Below are 18,300 nucleotides of genomic sequence, written 5' to 3' on the forward strand. Positions count from 1 at the left end.
TCTTTCCCTCTCCAATTTTATCTTCTAGCACTGCAGCAGTCTATGAAAAAATTTAATTCATTACATAGGTGGTACTGCCAAAAAGTCACAGAAAGTTCAAAATTATTTTTATCAACTCTCAATGTAATATTTGAGGAAGAACAGATTGTTGTAATATTCACACAGAATCACAAAATTCTTAGGGTTGGAAGGGACCTCTGGAGACATTTAGTCCAACCCCACAGCTAAGAGCAGGTCATTTGTGCTCACAGGTGTGGTGTCTTCATAAGCAGTGAGTCTATCCCAATCTGGAAATGCATCCTAAGATGAAAAAATGGGGAGAAGCAGGATTCAACTATACCCAGAGTGAGATTAAAACACAAAGGAGGTCAAATGCTGGTAATGAAAATGTTAATACACATTTACTCACTATCAAAGAAGAGAGCAAGAAAGAAAATTAAAAAGTAGGAAAAAGCAAAGAATTACAGAAAGGAAGAAAGGTAATCACCAAGAATCTGTGGCATCCTGTGAAGATCCTTCTGCCTTTGTCCATGAGAAGAGCTTTGTCAGACTTCCTGTGCATTCCTTATGTAGAGGCTAAGTGGTGCTTTATGGCATCAACTGGGCAGTTTCACTCCAGCTTGGGACCATGGACACGGTATTCACAGGATATTCCAGTGATACCTGATATATCCAGTTAGCTGGCCCTGCAGGTCACTCACCTTTAATGGCAGGGCACATTCATTCCCACTATCATGGACAGCCCATTATCAATGGATGATTGTGGCCCATTATCACACCGGGTCTTCAACTGCAGGTCTTATCAATGGCTGGGCAATGGTGAAACAAGTCTGTCTTTAACAGTTTTTTACTGAGTCTTCAGTATTTTCTTCCACATGTTTATATAGTTTCTGTTGTGCCTTCTATCTGCTGTTTTAAATATGGAATCTTACTAGACAATAACAGTTTATTACTTTTTTCTTTAATAATCATGACCACAAATACAATTTCTCTCTGTAAAACCCTACTCTTCATTATTATGTGGTTTTCTCCATATTTTAAAATCCTCAGCACAATTTCCATTTAGGCGTGAGCAATTATTTTCAGATCTCACCACCATGCACATGTAAAGACACATGCTAGCATGTAGATTTTAAAGATGACATATTGAGCATTTGTAAACAGCTGATAGTGTCTGAAAATTGTGGTCACTGAAGATGTGGTGCCCAGTAATATGGGCGAAGCTGAAGCCCAGAGTTTAAAAGCTCATCTACATAACCCAGGGATTCAATGTTTGAGGTGAAATGGTGCCAGTGCTTTGGAAGCCTGCTGTTCCTTTTCAGGGTGGAAGGAGTACCAAACAGGTTTTCTAGTTTTCTGATGCTGAGGAGAGAACAGCAGGTACCTGTCTGCTGGACATGCTATCTGTCACTATTTAAAATAACTGAAAGTCTCAAGAGTTACAATCTGGCTTACTTAAAGGATGGAAACCTCTAAACCATTAAGGTCCCACTGAAAAGTTTTGATATCTTCAACAGTCTTCCCATACTTTTTCAATTTAAGAATTGGGAATAATAATGTGGTTGTGCTGTTCCATGAGTGATAGCCTTGCAAGGGGGAAGAACAGTTAAAATAACCTGACTCTCTCAGTTCATTATAGGATGTAATGAGGAGGCCAGTCTCAGGTCACATCGTGCACCTTTGCAGATCCTGTGCACCATTCAGCTTTACCTCAAGACCTGCTTCCATAGTCAGCTTTAAGACAACAATATCATCATGGTTGTCTGTCCTCTTTCCATTTACCTGAGAATTTGATAAAATAAAAACTTAACTGGGTATCCATCACTGGATCTGAGGCCTTTTGATAGAGATTCAGAAGACTTTAAGGAGATCAAATGCCTCCAGAGCTAGAATAGTGTTGGCTTACTGTCTTCTTCTTCATGGGCTTCATAGAAAGCCATGGTTAGGGTTTCGAAGGTAACTACTGAGGTGGGGTTTTGAGCAGTGACCAGACCATAAGTCAGTATTTCACACTCTGTGTCTGCATGCTTTTCTGGGAAGTACTAATGACTCCTGCTAGTAGAGGACTAATGCATTTACTACCAACTACTTCTGTGTCTATTTCATCAGTCCAGGAAGGGAAGTCTGCCATGGTGTTAGAGTCCTGTGTATAGCTGAGTCTCCTGCTGAGGGATGATGTGTGTGCCTGTTTATGGACTCTACTTTGGACACCAATTATTTGTTGAAATAGTCTGAAGAGTTTTCTCACAGAAGTAGTATTCTTCTGTTTAAGCAATAGAGATTTTTTGGCTTGTTACTAAAAGTCAGGGGTTGATTAGAGGGGTTCGTTACTGATAGCAGCAGGGCTATACTTTTGCTTTTTTGGCCACAGGTGACAGAGCCTGGAAGGGTTGATGTTTGAGATGTTTTGGGATGCTTGTGTGTGGGGGAGAGGATCAGGCCTTGCCCTGGTGAGGCAGTGAACTGCCCCACACCCCCACCTATCCCAGCCTGGCAGAGCTGCCTACCATGGCACACCTGAGCCAGGGCTCCACTCTACCCCAGGCCAGCTCCTGAGTGGCCAGATGACCAGCCAAATGACCCACCTGGGAGGAGGGCCCACAAAGGCCAAGGGGTATTTAAGGACAAGCAGGATGTCAGCATATGTCTTTACCCTACCTGCTCTTGGAGTTTCTGTCTTGGAGTTTCTATCTGAGCACCGCTGGAACCCAGAAGCTGAGAGTTATATGTGTGCTTTTCTATATAGTTTCTGTCTTTCTCACTTCTTCTAATTCCCTCTTCTTGGGACATTTTAAGTAACTTAACATCAAACAAGTTTAAAGTTTGCTAAGTTTGATGGGCCAAGTTAATGTGCAAGTGCTTTATTGGATGTTGCACTAAATCTTTCGCTAAAGTTCTCTGATTTTTCTAAAGTTTGCCAGTAAACTTTTGTCTTGTTTTGGCCTCTTGAGAATATGTTTGGTATTTCTCCTGTGTATCTAACCTAGAGTACCAGAACCACCGTAAAGTCCTTTTAGTGGGGCCTTACAACAGGTAATCCAGTATGACACAAGCAAGGAAGAGTTTATGTGTCTTCTGGTGGCCAAGTGAGAAGACCATAGCACTAATGGCATATCAGTGGTGACTTTGTGTCTGCTCTCTGTGCCTATCACAAGTTAGTCTGGCTTTGCCTTGGTTGCTATGGTGTGTGCAGAGGCACTCTATCATACCAGCTTGGGCAATGAGGGTTGTTTTTGGAAGATCCATCCTGGATTTCCCAGGAAGCATCTTGAAAAATTTCAACATTTGCATCTATTCTCAGAACTCTCCTTTTACATTGTTTTTATGATCTGTGCTTTTCTCTCCTGATTAGAAGTTACTAATAGGACAGTTATCCACCGTAAAATGTTCTGAGTTTTATTCTCTGTATTTAAAACTCTTTTTTTTCTTTTCAGGCTTAAACCCACTACCTTTAACAGAGTTTACTTTTGAGTCTGGCTTATTTATTTCTCCTGGTTTTCTGGTAATTTTAAATGTTTGGTTTTTAAATGCACTTTCACTTGGTGAGAGAGGTTTGGGGTTACAGATACAATCCTTTCCTAAATCATCCTATTTTGTCATGGTGTTGGAAGCACAGTCTATTGAATAAAAAGACTCACACGACATGGATTTTATTTAGGGATTCATGTAAATTAGCTTGACATAGTCTAGAGCCAGTCATTTACTTCTTCTGCTTTGGTTTCACCAAATGGAAAATACAGTTCTGGCTGAAAATCAGTATGTAAATATTAAGTACTACTATTCACCAAACAGTATATCCATCTTTATTCTACATTTTCCTGTGGAAGAGGAGGAGGACATTGTCTCAGTCTTTACTTTGGGTTCATTTCCTTTTTTAAATTCAGGTCATACTATCAACATCAATTTGACTCTGCTTTCACAGTTTGTAGTGGTTTGGTCCAAAATACTCATTACTATTTACCTTCCATGAGATAAGAATTAGGAGAAAGCAACTTGAAAGAATATCATGCTAACCCAAGACACCATTTGTGCTCAAAACCATCCCCTGGCAAATCTCTTGCTTTTCAGGTACATTAAGCCTATTGCAAACAAATAAATGACACAAATGAAATAGTAATAAAGCTTTGTATTAAGCTTTGTTAGCTTTGTATTATAGATTTTATCTAGTATTTAAATGACAATTACATCCAGAAAATTGGCAGTTGTAGTCATGCAAGTGATGAAATTGATTCCAGTCACCGTCCATCTTTAAGGCCCCAGAACTTACTTGCAGAGTCCCTTAAAGGGGCTTACGGATTGGTTTTTTTCTTTTAACCAGAGTCAGATGCAAAGGAGAAATACCGACACCTCAAGAGTCAAAACCGAAAACTTTACTGGCAAACTTCAGAAAAACAGGGAACTTTGGCAAAAGTTTAAAGCAATATTGAATCAACATAAAGCATTTCACAAGGCATTAACTTAGCAAGCTCCACGTCCATTCAACTTAACAAACTCCAACCCATCTGATTTTAAGTTACTTAGACTTCAAGACAAAGGAATTGGAAGAAAAAGAACAAAGAGAAAGACAAGAGATACAGAAAAAACCAAATATGACTACCACTGATGGTTCCAATGGTCAAGACGTGAGCTTGCCTCGTGCTTGGCTTGAGTATGCTTTGGCTTTCCTGGGCCCTTCCCCCAGGTGGGATGTCTGGTCTGGTAGCTACTCTGGGGCTGGGTTAGGGGCTCCAGGGGCAGGTATGGAACATTGCCTCCACCGTGCCACTGCGGGGCTGGGATCCAGGCTCTAGGGGGTGGGGTGGATGGAGCAATGCACCACCTCACCAGGGCAAGGCTTGTCTTGCCCCTTTTCCCACACATGCACCTGTAAGGTTTCAAGCCAGCAATCTCTTCCAGTGTCTCACACCATCTTTCTCTGGGAAGGAAAGGCCAGTAGTGTTTGAAAAATTAATTATTGTGAACCTTGGTTTATACTCTAGGTAGCTCGTGTATTGTATTTGATAACACGGCATCTTGCTGGAAGAAAGTAAGTGCAGTTTTCCCGTAGACCAGCTTATTTTTTACACAAATATTTGGAGCAGGAAATAAAAATCAGTTAATAGTTCTGGGACATGTGGGAATAGTTTAAGCAAAGATGAGCCATGATCCTTCTGACCGCTTCCTCTTTCCTGTGCTGTTTTGTCTAATCCTGCCTCAGAGTATGTCAACAAATTTCCTTTAAGCTAAGAAGGTGAAGTGGTTTGGAAATAGTGATCCTTTCTCTCTCTCCTTCTGTCTTTAGGGATTTTGTGGGAAATGATTTAAAACTGCTATATTTTTGAATTGTCCTGGTTCCGGCTAGGACAGGAGGAATTTTTGCAGTTGCCACGAGGGGGCATGGCTGGGACCCGGAGGTAATTCTGTACCCCCTCACATCATTGTTGGGGGCAGGGGAAAGGGACTCTCTTCTGGGGAGGAGGGATTCCTTCTGGTTGAATAAGTGTGTGGCACTGACTCCGAGCCATCAGGTGGTGTGGCTGCGGTCGGATGGGGCTCTGCAGTGAGCATTTTGCATGTGAATCACTCTCTCTCTTTTGTACGCTATTACTGTTCATTTCCTTATCTCATTGCTCCCAGTAAATTGTTTTTATCTCATCTGTGATCTTTTGTGCCCCCAATTCTCCAATTCTCCTCTCCAGCCCACCACTGGGGTGGGGAGAGAGAGGGAGTGAACGAGCAGCGGCAGGATTTGGAAAGTCTCAGTGGGAGCACTAAGTTGGAGAGTGCCATTCCTAAATCATGACATGAATAGAGGTACAAATTTATCTTGTAAGATATTTGTAAATTAAAACAGCCTCAGAACCTTTGAATGTAACCCCAGCTGAGTTCTGGATATGACACAAAGGGTACTGGTTTTGTTAGAGTGACATAATTCTTTTCTCACACAAGTTAATTATAAATCAAAATAACTTTACATAGATGGCAGAATCTCTTAAACAAAAGAGGTAAAGGCCATACATATTTAGAAAGGAGAAAAATACCTGTGATTTCTGTATGGCTTATTGTTCACTTCTGCTGTACAAGAAGACATTATACTGGAAGTATGTGTTTTACGTGAAGGAATAGAGCAGGTGCCTATTTCCTGATGACAAATGAAGCATGCTAGATATATGATACACGTCTTCAGAAGCTGTATACCTGAGGAGAATAATTGTGTCATTGCAAAGGCTTCAAGAATGCAGTAAATATTAAGGAAATAACTTACATAAATGTCTCTGTGTTGCTGTGCAGCCCTGCATGTAGTTGATATAACTGGTTCTGAGCCATTATGGTCATTCTCAGAAAACAAAAATATTTATTTGTGATACAATAATTATTAATCTTTTGTGAGAATTTAAGGTCTTTCCCATTCTGAAAAACTGGTGATTTTCCTTTGTCTGAAGTGCTTGGTTTATAAATTACACTTAATCACTGAAGTATTTTTCCCATCTCTCTCTGTCTGCTTCTTTCATAGTTGTTTTTTAGATAATCTGTGTTCTCTAACTAAATACTTTTAAACATATTCACAGGTAATCTTGACAACACCGTTGCAGAACCAGTGTTGTTGAAATGATTACATGATAAATGATGTTTTCTTCCAATCTAATTTATTCACACAGCAAAAATGTCAACAAAATGAGTGAATAAATATACTGTCTGCTAGTTATGCATCAGGGGAAGAAAAGGAAAATTAAATGCAACATGTATTTCTTAGATGCTGAACTTCAGAGTCAATGACAGAGATTGTTGTATCATGTGGTTTGTGATGACAAGAAGTTGAACTTTTTCAATGAAATATTTTCCTAAGAGTAAAAGATTTTCTTTCAATTTCATATTTTCAGAAAACAACAATCGTATTCAAACTAGATAGGGTAGTATGGCATCAACTGCTTGGAAATGTTGAACATAACCTTTTGTCTTATCTGTAGTCTGTAAAAAATTAAGAGAAACTTTTTTTTTTTTCCATGGTGATACTTCATTTTAATCCCATCTAACACAGCACTGTTAGTGGATTTGATGCTGCAAACCTGTCTGAGTTTAGAGATAGATATTTGGGGAAAAAAGAACAGCTCCCTATAGGAGCTGAGTTTTTCTGTTTTCTTGCTCAGTGCCTTCCAGAAATTTATTTTCCTCTGCCTACATCAGCTCAAAACCCAGCATTTCAACAAACAGTCTTTATTCTACCTTATGACTCTTACCACTTGAAAGAGCACATAACATACAAGGTTGGCACCTTCAGCATGTTTAAAACCTAGAGACCTGGCTCATTCAAATATGTGTTTAGAAACTAATGCAGTGACAAACAAAACTGTGTGGAGTTCAGCTTCTATACCAAGCCATATATACTGCAATAAGCACTGTTTACAGGACAAGGAATAATTTTCTTATTGCTAGGTTTTACCAATTCCTGATGACTACACAATCCTTTTCCTACAGTCAAAAATTCTTTTACTCAGCTAATCCTTTTCTTTTATTTAGGACAGTGAAAAAAAAGGATTTATGAATAGACTTTATGCCATCCAGGAGGTGTGTGTCACTGTCCAGAATATCCTAGATGAAATAGCTTCCTTTGGTGAAAGGATCAAGAAGTAAGTGCTGACACAGGTGCTGGATTGCTCTCCAATATTCTTTAACATCTTTTCCATGCAGAGGTACAAAATGTTAAACCTTTACTTATTTATTCCAAGGGAGTCCAGTTTTGGATGATCCATCGTTCAAGCTCATCTATATTTACTTTGCTTTATGGAGGACCTCAGTCAGTGGAAATCCTGTCATATTAATTCTGGAATTTAGAATTATATTAACTGGGACAAAAATCAGAACTAATGTTTTTAAGGAAAACAAAAAGAGAATATTGTTGTGACATAGTTATTTAAAAGTGATAATAAAAAATGCAGCTTTGATAAAGGAAATAAGCAGAAGTGAGTAGGGGTTTTGTATTCTAAGGATGTACGTATGTTCACTCACTGGAAGTTGTATTTGTAAGTCAGCAAAACCTTTTCTTTAGAGTATTCCTAATTTGTAACACCTAATACATGATATATAAAAATTGCCAGCAAATCTAAACATTAAGAAAAAGAGGTTCTGAGATTTACTGCAGGAAGTTTGGTGTATTTCTGGCATGGTCAGTGAACAGCAACACAAAGTTTATTACTTGAGGTCAGACAGGTTCCAGAAAGACACCTTCCAGCTGTCAGCTGCAAAGCATGGAGAGGATTGACTTGGTTTTCTGCACCTCAAAAGCCAAGAGCATCTCACCACTACCTAATTCACTTTTGGATGTGAATTTTGGGAAAACTATGCCTTGGGTGAAGTCAGTCTGCAGGAATCCTGAGGATCATCTCTGACATGGTCCTGCTCTGTCTCGATGAAGAGGAGATTGCCATTTTTGCATTTAAGAGTAAAGTCCCTAATACGAAAGCCTGGGAAAGTGTTCCCATAGGGACAATTCCAGGCAGGCTGTGTTCACAGCAGGAGAGGCAGGTGCAAGCATATTGTATCACACAAGTTCTCCAGTTAGAAAAATGAGCCAGTCTCTGAAAAAAGTCCTTTATCAGAAGGCTGTTCGTGGAAGTTGTCTTGATGATTAAGTAGTTCTAATTGTGCATTTTGGAGGTAGGGTTTGTTCTGTTATATAACCAGATGAGAGCTACAGAATTTTGTAGACTGAGTGAGACTATAAATCTTTGTAATTTGCTCCTAAAACTATAATGGGAAAACTGTACTGAATGCTGTGTTAACACAGCCCATAAGGAGGTTTGCTAAGTGAGGAGCCAGTGCTCCCACACATCATGGTGTGTCTGTGATCCATTGCACAAAGCCGAGTCACAGGAACATGAGCAGACCCTCAACCTTCTGTTCATCCCAAATGCATACAGAAAAGGGGAAAAGAGCAGGTGTCCCCTGAGGATAAAGGGAGGGATCCTACACTAAGTGACACTAACATAATGTTAGTGGAGACATGTCAAAATTGCCAGGGAAAAAAGAAGACAAATAAACACAGGGAGCCAGAGCTCATTATGAAAAATATGGCTTGCGATTCAGATAATTGCAATTATTCATCTAGAGAAGCCAAAATAATGTAATCGCATTGGTTGAGATTGTAGTTAGTAGTAATACTTTAAAGAGTATCATGAGACTATTTAGAGCCAAAGCCACATTTTCCTTCTGGATAAATGTCATGCAACACTTTTGACATGGTGGTGCCTTCATGGAGCAAATCCACTGAGCCAAGCTCCCCTTAACCAACATTCCTATGGGACATATGTATAAAATTATCATCTGGTCTTTCTCTCTTCACTGAACACAGGGGTTGGAGAGCTACAGCACCCTGTTTCATCATCTATTAACTTTCCCTTTCTCACACCTCACCTTTGCAGAATGTGGTGACCAGCAGAGTTTTATCAGATAATAGAGTCTGGGACCCTTAGGGAGGATGTTTTTATCTGTGACTTTTTTTGGAAAGGTAATGTCCTGAAACTCTGATGGGATCCTAGAAATTCTCTTCCTTTATTCATAGATAAATAACCTTTCGTTTTTTAGGGGTTTTGGGTTTTTTGTTTGTTTGTTTTCGTTTTGGTTTGGTTTTTTATTGTTGGGGTTTGTTTTTTTGTTTTTGTTTGTTTGTTTTGGTTGTTTGGGTTTTTTTTACATCCAAAGGGGTTTTATTTCTTCCCTCAACCACTGCTGTTGCATTCTCCCTGTCTTCATGACTGACTGTTTTATCACCTCCTTTTTTTCCCCTAGCCCCCTCCTTAAGCAAATGGACAAGTTTCCAGCTTTGCATAACCATGAACTTGCCTTTTCCCTCAAAACAGGAAGGCACCTGGTTGAGGAGTGAACCCATATCTCAGACAGAGGGGAAAGTCTCTGCTCAGCCTTTAACTGCTTATGCTGTCCTTACAGTGAAACAGGGAGGAGATAAAACAAGAAATCCTTAGCAATACTCTTCCAGCTATTGTATCCTACTCTGCCATGGTGTTGAGAAGGGAATATAGTTTGCCTGTGTGAGTACATTTGGGGAGAAAGGAGCTCTGTGGGTGTTGGCTGATGTTGGCTGAAACTGGGGTTAGCACTGAGATTTAGCTGATACTGAGATTTCCGAAAAGCAGAGCAGTGGTTCGCTTGGCAGATGTGCACTGCTGGGGCAGGAGAGGTGAAATTCAGCAGGTGAGTGGGCAAAGCCAGGACCTCCTTTCATTTCCACTGACAGTGGGTCTAAGCCCAGGCTCTCCCCGATGAATGACAAATGCATCCATGCATTCATTGTAGACTCAGTTTGTTCTCCCTGGTGGAAACTGGCACTTTTCCCACTGTCCTGCTCATTATTTGCTCTTTTATTGGCTCTGGTGGCTGACCTCAGTTTTGACTTTTGTTAATTTTTCTTTAGTACATTCAACTGGACTGTCCCATTCCTGAGCTGGCTGGCAATTGTTGCCCTCTCTGTGTTCACCATCATCCTGTATTTCATTCCACTGAGATACATTGTCCTTGTCTGGGGTAAGTAAAGCTCTTTTAAACTGTCTGTACCACTTAAAAAAACCTGGTTTTTAATGGATGACTTACCCTGACAGTGCTTTTTGGTATTTATGGTCATAAAGCTACCCCATGATGGAAATAGGCAGGTTAGTTAAAAATTGTGACAGTGTAAATATTTAGGTCCACCTACAAAATGCATTTTTCTTGGCTGGCATTCTAGACTTAATCATACTATAAACATGTAGCCATGAGGATTCTTCATATATCAAAGTGTAGCTTTGTCTAGATATTACTCTGATTTATTTTCACCACTTATACACAAATAGAGGTATTTCAATCTATATAGTGCATTTAGGACAATACGCCTTTTTTACTGTGGTACTTTATCTTGTGAAAGTATATGCAAACGTAGCAGCAAGAAACCTGTTTAAGGGGTCACCTTTAGATAGACAGAAAGGAATAGGTGGTATTTGGCTGGTTGATAATGAACAGAAACTCTGGCTGGAATTATGATTGATCCAAGCTTTCACTACTTGTCTTTATATCTATTCTTTATACTGATTTTAAAAAGCTGCTGTTACTACATCTGTTGTAAATAATGCTCCAGGTTTTCATTTGTACATCTTTTCATACATCTTACAACACCGGCAGCTGTACCCTTACCCGGTAGCACAGACTTATGAAGAGCACAGTCTCAGTTACATCAGTGGCTAGATTTTCTTTCTGAAGAAAGAATAGCAATCACACTTTTGTGGGAAAATTTTGAATTCAGGAGACAGCATAAAATCATTGAACTTACTCCAAAGAATTTATTTTTTATTTATCAGTCAATATTAGTAATTTCCTTAGAATGTTTTCTCAAGTGATCATAGCTGAAGCAATGAAGAGGATATGAACAAAATACAAAAGTATTTCTACAGAAGTAACAAAAGCAAGCAGATGGGCTTCCTTTCTTTTCCTGTCTTTGACTTTTACTTATTCCCCCATACCACGCATCACTTAAGTGTAACCCAAACTCTTAGTTTGTTCCCAAAATTTCATTCCTTTTAGCACACACACAGGAAGTTTGAAGTATTTGTCTGTGTTCTTTTCCTGTCATTTTCCAGACATGTCTGACATCTTGCTTTCTTACATCCCCTTTGTTTGATACAATAACCTGAGATTATAATAGCCCTCCAAGATCCACATAACTGTAGAGCCAGAACTGTTCTTTGAAAAGCTCATGACTCATACCCCTGGAAGTGTCACACTCCCACAGAAATGTCTGTTTCAGGTAAGGCAGAGTCTCAACTCCCAAGGCTCCCAAACCATGGATGGATAGTGTAAGCATAAATTACTATAAATGCACCTTGCACTTTTTTCCTTTCTTCTCTCCCTGCCTTCAAGTTACATAGGCTATGTAGATACAACTTCAAGGCCCTTTGTTCACTACAGGTTTCAACTCCATGTTTTTCTCCTGCACTTCAGTTTAGGTGACTTCTTACTCAGCAAATGTACGTGGATCCCTTCTTTAGGGACCTTTTCCTCTTGCATGATGCCAGGAGACCAGATAGGTACTGTGCAGCTGCAGCTCCCACAATCCAGACCTCCTCAGGGTGAAATGAATTCTCACAGAGCCATGTCGTGCTGAGCATAGCTTTGAGCAGCTGTTCCTTCAAACCTTCAGTATTCCAAACACCTACCTGTTTTCTCCACCACTGCGTGTTTCTAGCCTCTCCTGGGTATATTTATTAATCCATTCTGCCTGTGGAAGCCACTGATCTCTCTTTTCTGACTTACTTCTGTAGGAATGTTTGAGCTGGTCTGTAGCAGCATCTGCCCATTTTGTTCTTGGGAAGGTAGAGGTTTTAAATGAAAATTTCTCCATATTATGTCTCAGCTTTTGCATAGCTGTCTTTCTTCTGTGCATCCATAGGGACTGCCCCTTTCAGCCTGCCCTAGCAAGAAATTCTCCATTTTTTTCCTGGCTGTGTCTCTCCCAGTGGAGACTGGTCCTTGAAGATGTGGTGCGTTAGGTGGGGTGGATCCACCCTAATCCCACTTGATGAAGTGCAGAGTCCTGGTAACAGCTACAGCTGTCTGTGTGGAAAAAAATTCAAAGATAATTGTTTTAATCTGAAAATTTTCAAACTCTTGGAAAAGACCAATCCCCTCTCATCTCTGCAGTGCTTTTTCTTTCTCAAGATTTCACATGCTGACTAGTATTTTTCTTTATCAGATGTGATAAAAGTGAGATCATACCACCTGAATTCACCCACAGGTGGTCCAGTGGCCATGTGCAGTGAACAGTGGTGTTGACCTTAAATTTCACAGTCACTTGCTGATGCAAAACGTCTTCTTAAACAAAGGTGTTTGAACCTCAGATATTCCTTCTGAACACTCACTATTCAATCACCATATAAAGGGAGGGCAGCATCCTCTATCTACACTGCAGAACTGAGGATTCATGCAGTGGGAGGCTGTGGGTGTTGCTAACACTGAATCTTGCATGCCCTGTCCAAAGGCTTTACATCCTTGCTAAGGCTTTCTGAAAAGTATTGGCACCAAAGGTTTTATATATCTGATCTTCCAAAATCTCTATTTTGGAAGATAAACTATGTTATATCTGATAGAGCCTGGATAAACTACACAGAAAGGCATATTTTTAATAGTGTCCTGGGTGTCTCCTGCTCACATGCGAGTCAATGCAGTTTGCACTGTTCCTGCCATCTTTTAGACATGTGTTCCCAGAGCCCACAAACCAGGTTCTCAAAGTGTATAAACGTGACTGGGTATGTAATAGTAAGAAAATAAGTCTAATTTTAAAGGCTGGTTTCTGATTATTTTGTGGATAATTTTTCTTGGTGTTTCTGAACACTAATTGTCAGTAAGCATTATAAGACCATGATGTCTAAGGGAGACATATCCTCTCTTCTCTGCACTGCCATCAGCTCATCTCTAGCTGTCATTCCCAGACAAAGGTTTGTGCAAACTCGTCTAAAACCTTCATATGATGCAGACGTCACTGCTTCCCACATGTTTCATTGTCCTTAGCATGAAAAATATTTTTCTTGAATCTTCTGAATCTTCTGTCCTGCAATTAAGCCCATTTCTACTTATCCTCTCTGTTACAGAAATTAAATACTTTTTATGCCTCTACCTTTCCCAACTCCCTTATAATAATCACAGTTTCTATTACTTTCAAAAAAATAATATATTAAAGGAATTTGAAAATGTCCCTAGAACTTTTGCATTTTGAAACAGGGAACCACAGCAGCAGAGTCCAACCTTTAGAGCCCAAGGTCACAATTCATACATTCATTCATGCATTCATTCAGTGCTACTGTCAGGCTTCAAAATGGATCCTAAAATCTGTTTTAAAACTTTGCCAAAAGTATGTATTTTTTGATATCTTATATCTTATGATAGTAACATTTGAACTTTCACTTTTGCAGGCATCAATAAATTTACAAAGAAGATTCGAAATCCATATGCAATTGATAACAACGAACTACTTGACTTTCTATCCAGAGTCCCCTCAGATGTGCAAGTGGTGTGTATATATTTTTTCTGGTTTTTTTTTCCTAACAGATTTTTAAAGTGGTTATTTTGATTTAATATTGTATTCTTTGGCAGAAAGAAATTGTGAGCTGAAGCTGGGGATAGTCCGTGAACCATAAGGAGACTGCTTGGTCTTTTTCCAGTGAGAAAAAAGTTCCTACATTGGTTGTGCCCCTGAGGATCCATAGGAGCAATCAGTAGAAGGACAAGCATTTGTGAGATGGTAGCAGATGCTAGAGCTTGTATTGAACAGCCTCCAGCACCATGTAAATCTGTCTGGGATAGGGCACTGTGTAGGAAACACTGGAGCTGAGGTTCTCAGGACATGCAGAAAACGAACAGGAAGGTCAAATAATGGAAGAGGCAGGCAGCATGGCCGAGTGTCATGTGACAGCACTCTGAGAGCCTTTCCTTTCCTGGGGTGAAAGCTTTTGCTGTGGCCACAGTTCAACTGTGCCCATAAATGCCTTTAAAAAAAAAAAAAGCTGGTTGTGAATTACATGCTTTTGTGATGCAGTACACAATCCCCAGAGAGCATGCAAGATTTAAGATAACATCAAGCACATAAATCACATCTGGTATCACAAACATTATAGACTTCCCATATTTCTAGTTTCAGTTCAGAGCTGGTATAAATAGGAGATATGGGTGCAAATACCCTCTGTGTATCTGATACCCTCTGTGGTAGGCATTTGGAAATAAACAAGTTTTTAAGAAACATTACAAAGAATGGTATCCAACATGGTCAAGATGATAATGTTTATTGTCTGTTAGAGCTCATGGAGAAAACGAAAAAAAAGTAGTCTTTTCTAAGTTTACATCAGCATGCAGTGTTATGTCCTGGCAGGATATTCCTGGTGTTGGTTTTCCTTCTTATTCTAGATCTGTCATTCTGTTGTTGGTGAATCACATCTGCAAATCCTGTCATTTTTAGAGGGAAAGTTTTCTTTTTTTTTTACTTTTTATCCCCTGGCAGAAAAAACCCTATATCTTTATTTTTTTCTAGGAAGTGCCACCTGACAACTTTCTTTCTGAACTTTGTATTTAAACAGATGCAATACCATGAACTGAAACAAGATCCTACTCACAGCCCGAGCAAGAGAAAGAAAAACAATCCTGCCTAGCCAACTTCATGTGTTGAGGAGACCAGCATCTGCCAGGGGAAGATAAAAGTGCAAGCCTAAGAAGTGTTTCCTTTCTCTAAGCTTTTTATTTATCTTGCTTTTCTATCTCGTGGGGAGATTTTGTAAATGGTATTAAAAGGTGTTTCTCATGGAAGATCTATTTCTCATTGTAAAGACATTTGTTTCAAGCAGGGGTTTTGCCATTTGAAAGCCTTGTTAGAAACAATGTAATGCATTAAACAAGTCAATCTAAAAAGGGGAATATATACTGCTACTTGGTGGTCAAAGATAAGTGAGATAGTCAAATCATGCCAACTAAACCTACAAAATGTGTAACTTTAAATCTGACTCAGAAATTTCTCAGATTTTATTTGTGAGCATTAATATTTTTATCCAGTAAGTCATCATTACAATTTTCTATGTTTTGTATATTGAAAGAGAAATACAATTTAGTGGAGCCTACTGCACTTAAGTTTTAGCAAATTTTTTTAAATTTCAGACCCTGATGTTAACTCCTGGTGCAACATTTTTCTATGTGGTAGGGCTGCTTATAAGATGATGAGAAACACCAAGTGCAAATCTCTTTCTGGAGCTCCCAAAAGCAGTTCCTGCTGTCTTTATCATTCCATTGTAAGACCTAAAAATCTCTGTTTTGAAATACTGCCAGGTTTGTAACTGATTGCCTATCATATTTTTCTACATGTACCAGTAGTCTTCATTTGTATTACATAGTTTAGCTGTAATGGGTCGAACTAACTCCATACTGCTTTGGGTGTCATGCTATGAACACTTTTTGTGCACATAACTATTTTAATATGGATATCTTGCAGAAAAGGTTTTCCATTCGAATCACAAGATCATATTAATATGCTTTATGGTATAACATGACCTGTTATCAATGTGAAATACAGTGTAGAGGAAAAAAATGCAGTTGTGGTGAAACTGATATACCCAGGGTTTTTTCCTTAGTTAATAATGTCAGTTCTTCCGATACAATCTTTTCCTACTGCATGGAAACTGCATTATCTTATAAATTACATGGAACATAGATGAGAAACATTTACATTTCAAATGTCTTAGTGGCCACTGCATAACGAGTACTTGGGGATATATTCTGGTAGCTGCATGCAGACTTCCACACTCAGCTCCCCACACAGTGAGCAGAGACTCATTCCTGAGGGACTACCTGTGCACAGCTCCTCGTTATAGTTCCCAGTGGCATTAAAGGGGATTTTTTTGTCCAGGGGAGAGCCACAGGACTGTATCCTCAAGGGGCGCTGAGGTCCTCTCTGGATTACCTCTCACTGGTTGCAATTGCAGATGAAGTTATATTGCACTACTCTAAAAATACTTTTTGAAAAGTCTATTTAGAAATACTTTGCAAGCACATGTGAATATGTATTTGTCCAAAGAAATATGTGTTAGCTGCATTGCTCATGAAGGATCATCCTGGATTTCTTTATTTTGCAGATAAGATGATAGCCAGTTCTTATGTGACAGTTATTTTGATTCTTCTGTTTGTATACTTAAAAGAATGCAAATCAAATGACTGCTCTGCAGAGATCTGTGGACCTAAATAAGCTCTTGTCACATCATGACTTTAAAAGAGTTTAATTTTGCAGCTTGCATAAACTTTTGGCTGTATCCTGCCTGAAGAGCAACATACTATTGATGAAATCAGAATCACTGGTCAGCCTATTTTGTTTTAAAAGAGACAAGTTTGTGACTCAACAAGATGTGAATGTTTCTTGCCTGTTGTCAGTTTTGCACATTTCTTTAATACACTGCAAGCCTTGTACCTTCTTAACGCTGCCCACCAGCCTGTGTGTGATTTCTTGTCTTTTTTTTTGTACACAATTTCAAATGTCTGCTTCGGTGGTAATAGCTGAGCTGGTTATGCACGTTTTCTGCATTAAACACACTTCTAAGCATCACTCTATTAGATATTATGAAGCCTCTGTCTTTGAAATTCTGCACTGTTGTTTTTCCATGAGTGCTCTGATGGGCGAGTGAAAACATCATATTTCTGTGTGCAGGATTTCAGTATTTTTAGTTCCATAACATGCAGGGGGAGGGGGCAAGGGGAGAAAAACACCTGTTTGTTGAAAAATGGTGAACTCCTTTTAAATGCCTCAGTCACACAGAGGCAAGGCTAAGAATGCGTATTGATTAAATATGATTCTCCTGCCACAAGAAGACAATTTAAAATTGTCCCATTTTCACTACTTGTAGTTTGTCTACTCTGCTCAGTGGCCTCTGTAAAGAGCCAGTCCTACCTTATGCCATAAATATTCCAACATATCTTCCTTTTCCAGACTGATTCTGAAGTCCATTTCTAACCTGTTAGATTTGGCAGGCTTTATTCCGAAAACAACTGGTCTGTTCATAAGCAATCAAAAACGAATATGGCATCTCACAATCATGAAATTGTTTCTATTCTCAGAAAATAAAATTTTGCAACTGTATGTGGGTTCACAGAAAATCATTAGTTTAATTGGGGTCCATATTTAGATTGGATGTCAGAGTACTCAAAATCCACCAAGGCTGATTAACCTGAGAGGCTCTTACTGCATTCCTTCTGATAACTCAGAGTACAGAGCTTGCCTACCCTGTTTTTACAGTTGTTCCTCTTTGTGGGAACACATAAGTATTTTTCATAATAGCAATGAGCTTTTAACTGGAAGAGCTGCTGTATTGTAAGTTAGTATTTTAAATCCAAGTGCAATAGCCCCCAAGTTTTTTTTCTATTGAAATTAAACCAACAGTGGAATAATGAGAAAATAATTCAGCAGGCTGCATACAGTCTTATTAGCTAATTTGGTCCCTGAGAGCATAGGCTTTACCAACAAGAGCAAGAGCTGCCAGCAAATGCACTGCATGATGCTAAGGTATTTCATTCGAAGATAATCCAGGAGTGTGAAGGAGATAAAGGAAAACTTATTTCTTCCATCACTGCTAGATTACACATGCATGTATGCTACACAAAACCCAGTGAAAAGCTTTGCTCAGCAGCCAGGGATCCCAAACTGTGGTTTAACACAGATAGAGTGCTTTGTGGCAGAAACTCTTCAGTTGACACTGACCCACTTGCATCTGCACCACAACTCCCAGAGTCTGCTCCAAGCCTCTACCACTTTCT

At 39.3% G+C, this 18,300-nt stretch overlaps 1 protein-coding gene across 3 annotated transcripts in view; it reads left to right on the forward strand.

The window, feature by feature from the left end:
* MCTP1 (multiple C2 and transmembrane domain containing 1) overlaps window positions 1-17,100 on the forward strand; it is a 235,269-nt gene extending 218,169 nt beyond the window's left edge. For 2 of the 3 annotated variants that reach the window (XM_008634576.2, XM_017735425.1), the window contains 4 exons: window positions 7,498-7,607; window positions 10,409-10,518; window positions 13,932-14,029; window positions 15,090-17,100. In XM_008634576.2, coding sequence (XP_008632798.2) covers window positions 7,498-7,607; window positions 10,409-10,518; window positions 13,932-14,029; window positions 15,090-15,161 — 390 coding nt within the window. In that variant the 3' untranslated portion in view covers window positions 15,162-17,100. Of the gene's footprint in view, window positions 1-7,497; window positions 7,608-10,408; window positions 10,519-13,931; window positions 14,030-15,089 lie in introns of those variants that run through there. The other variant, XM_017735426.1, reaches the window with a different exon arrangement.
* The last annotated feature ends 1,200 nt before the right edge of the window (window positions 17,101-18,300 follow it).

The sequence above is a fragment of the Corvus brachyrhynchos genome, unplaced genomic scaffold (assembly GCF_000691975.1).
Source record: "Corvus brachyrhynchos isolate BGI_N302 unplaced genomic scaffold, ASM69197v1 scaffold22, whole genome shotgun sequence".
NCBI classification, from domain to species: domain Eukaryota; kingdom Metazoa; phylum Chordata; class Aves; order Passeriformes; family Corvidae; genus Corvus; species Corvus brachyrhynchos.